This window comes from Equus quagga, unplaced genomic scaffold, assembly GCF_021613505.1.
Source record: "Equus quagga isolate Etosha38 unplaced genomic scaffold, UCLA_HA_Equagga_1.0 HiC_scaffold_5072_RagTag, whole genome shotgun sequence".
Classification (NCBI taxonomy): Eukaryota; Metazoa; Chordata; class Mammalia; order Perissodactyla; family Equidae; genus Equus; species Equus quagga.
This window is the reverse complement of record NW_025793950.1, coordinates 4,438-6,887: the sequence shown is the minus strand read 5'-3', so window position 1 is coordinate 6,887 and position 2,450 is coordinate 4,438. Positions and strand designations below refer to the sequence as shown.

The 2,450-nt window shown below is 44.7% G+C and overlaps 1 protein-coding gene across 1 annotated transcript; it reads right to left on the bottom strand.

The window, feature by feature from the left end:
- Positions 1 to 5: 5 nt before the first annotated feature.
- On the bottom strand, positions 6 to 1,415 carry LOC124232361 (protocadherin alpha-13-like; the record flags this gene model as incomplete). The annotated part of the gene is made up of 1 exon (XM_046649315.1): positions 6 to 1,415. A coding segment is annotated over exon 1 (1,395 nt), but the record flags the coding sequence as incomplete, so codon positions are not given.
- Between the last annotated feature and the right edge of the window lie 1,035 nt (positions 1,416 to 2,450).

The following is a 2,450-nucleotide window of genomic DNA, read 5'->3' as shown; positions in this document are numbered from 1 at the left end:
TTCTCCTTCACGAACACCGTGTACTCGGGCTGCGCGAACGCCGGTGCATTGTCGTTCACGTCGGCCACCTCCACGGACACGCTGGCTGTGGCCGACAGTGAAGGCAAGCCGCCGTCCTGCGCGGTCACTGCTAGAGCATAGGCCCACATGCTCTCGCGGTCTAGGACACTGTCCAGCACCAGCGAATAGTAATTCTTGAAAGTGGACACCAGCTTGAAGGGGACATGGGATGTTAGTGAGCAGGTCACCTGCCCGTTGGCGCCAGAGTCACGGTCGAACACGCTGATTAAAGCGATAACGGTACCCACCTGAGCATCCTCTCGCACAGGGAGTGACAGAGAAGTGATGGTAACTTCTGGGGCATTATCGTTTATATCTAGTACTTCCACCAAAATGGTACAATGACCGGCCATTGGAATATTCCCCTTGTCGATTGCTTCCACGAATATTTCATACAATTTCTTTTCTTCGAAATCCAGTTTACCTTTTGTCCTAATTTCTCCACTGTTGGGATTTATGTTAAATACATATAACACTGCAGGCGATACAGGCCTTCTAAATGAGTAGATTATGTCTCCATTTGTACCATCATCAGGATCTGTGGCATTTAGCTTGATCACTAACGTTCCATTAAGTGCGTTCTCTAACACTCTCACTTTATAAATGAATTGGTCAAATTCTGGGGCATTGTCATTCACATCCAGAACTGTGATCAGCAGCTGAACTGTGCCCGTCAGCTGGGGTTTACCTCCATCATTTGCTGTCAATAATAAACTATGTTCCTGAATTTCCTCTCTGTCCAATGATTTCCTCAACACAAGTGATAACGAAGACGTTTGTTCATGATTGTTTTGTGGGTCCAAAGCGAAATAATCGTTGGGATCTATTCTGTAGGTCAAGGCCGAGTTTACTCCAATATCTGCATCAGATGCGCCATCTAGTGGAAACCGAGTTTCCGGAGGTCTAGATTCTGCAATGATTATTCTTTTTTTACTTTCAGGAAATACAGGCGGGTTGTCGTTAATGTCCCTCACCTCCACCTCCACATGGAAAACCTGCAGCGGCCGGTCCACGATCACCTCCAGGTGGATGCTGCACTCCAAGCTCCGCCCGCACAGCTCCTCGCGGTCGATGCGAGAATTCACAAACAGAATGCCATTCTGCAGATTTACCTCCAGAAGGTCCCCGCGGCCTTTGGACGCCACCCGGAACAGGCGCGGCACCAGCTCCGCCAGCTCCAGCCCCAGGTCCTGGGCGATGCGGCCCACGAAGGTGCCGTGTTTGGCCTCCTCGGGGACCGAGTAGTGGACCTGGCCGCTCCCCGTCTTCCATGCTGCTAGGAGCACAAGCAGCAAGAGCAGACGCCCCACTCCTGGGCCTCCTCGCCAGGAAAACAGCATGGTACACTCGAAAGGCTTCAGAGATATCGCAAACATATAGGATACCTTACCTCAAACTGTCTCTCAAGGTCCAATTTTATGGCTTTCTATCGCGGGAGGATTCGCTAGAGGTTTTCCGCTCTCTGCCAAATTTTCTGAAGGAAGGAAGAAGCGGAGGTGCTTTCTTCTGGGAAGCGTTCTCAGTGAAGAGCGACACCATGCGCATGAATGTGTAAGTGTAAAAATGACTGTTTTCATATTTTCCATTGATGTAGGGGGGTTTTTCTTGCATTTTGTGACGCTTTTCACCGCATGTATGTAATTGAAGATTAAATGAATCACTGTATTCTGCTCAGCATTGTATGCTAGTTGACAATTGATTTATGAGTTCCATTTTTCTGCAAATACATTTTTGTACGTGTAAAACTTCCATGCAGAATTTTAAAAAAGGGGGGAATAGTCTAAATTCTCTTTTGGAAATCAGTCTCTAGTTCTGCATAGGTTCATAGGTTTTGTTGGGAATGTCATTTTCCTCTAATATTTTTTGAATCCTGCTCACACAACAACTATTGACTCCAAGTGGAAAGATAACCAATCACATAAGAATAAAATGAATGAACGTGGAAAATATTGGTAAGTGAAATACCAGATTTAAATAAGTACCCCATATTTATTCTAGATTCCCCCAAATATAACTGAAATTTGGATAAAGTATTTATATTTGAAGGAAGTATCCAATGTGTGTATGAGTTTGTATATGAGTGTGTGTGCACAAACACAACAATTTAGCCCATTTAGATATAGCAATGCTTTAAAGTTCTGGATTTTCTTTGTATAAAACATGCCAAGAACTAGCATCCTAAGTATTTGATAGAATTTAAATTACTACCAATAGGTTAAACTTCCCTCACCCTCTCCCCATCTTACACTATCACTGGGAAAAACCTTACTATTATTTAAATTGACTCCTACGTTTACCTATTGCTATACCTATCTTTACCAAGCCACAAAGTTACAGGCCAAATAGTGCTGTGGAAGATATAGCATAGCTCCAATAATTCTCTTGCCTGT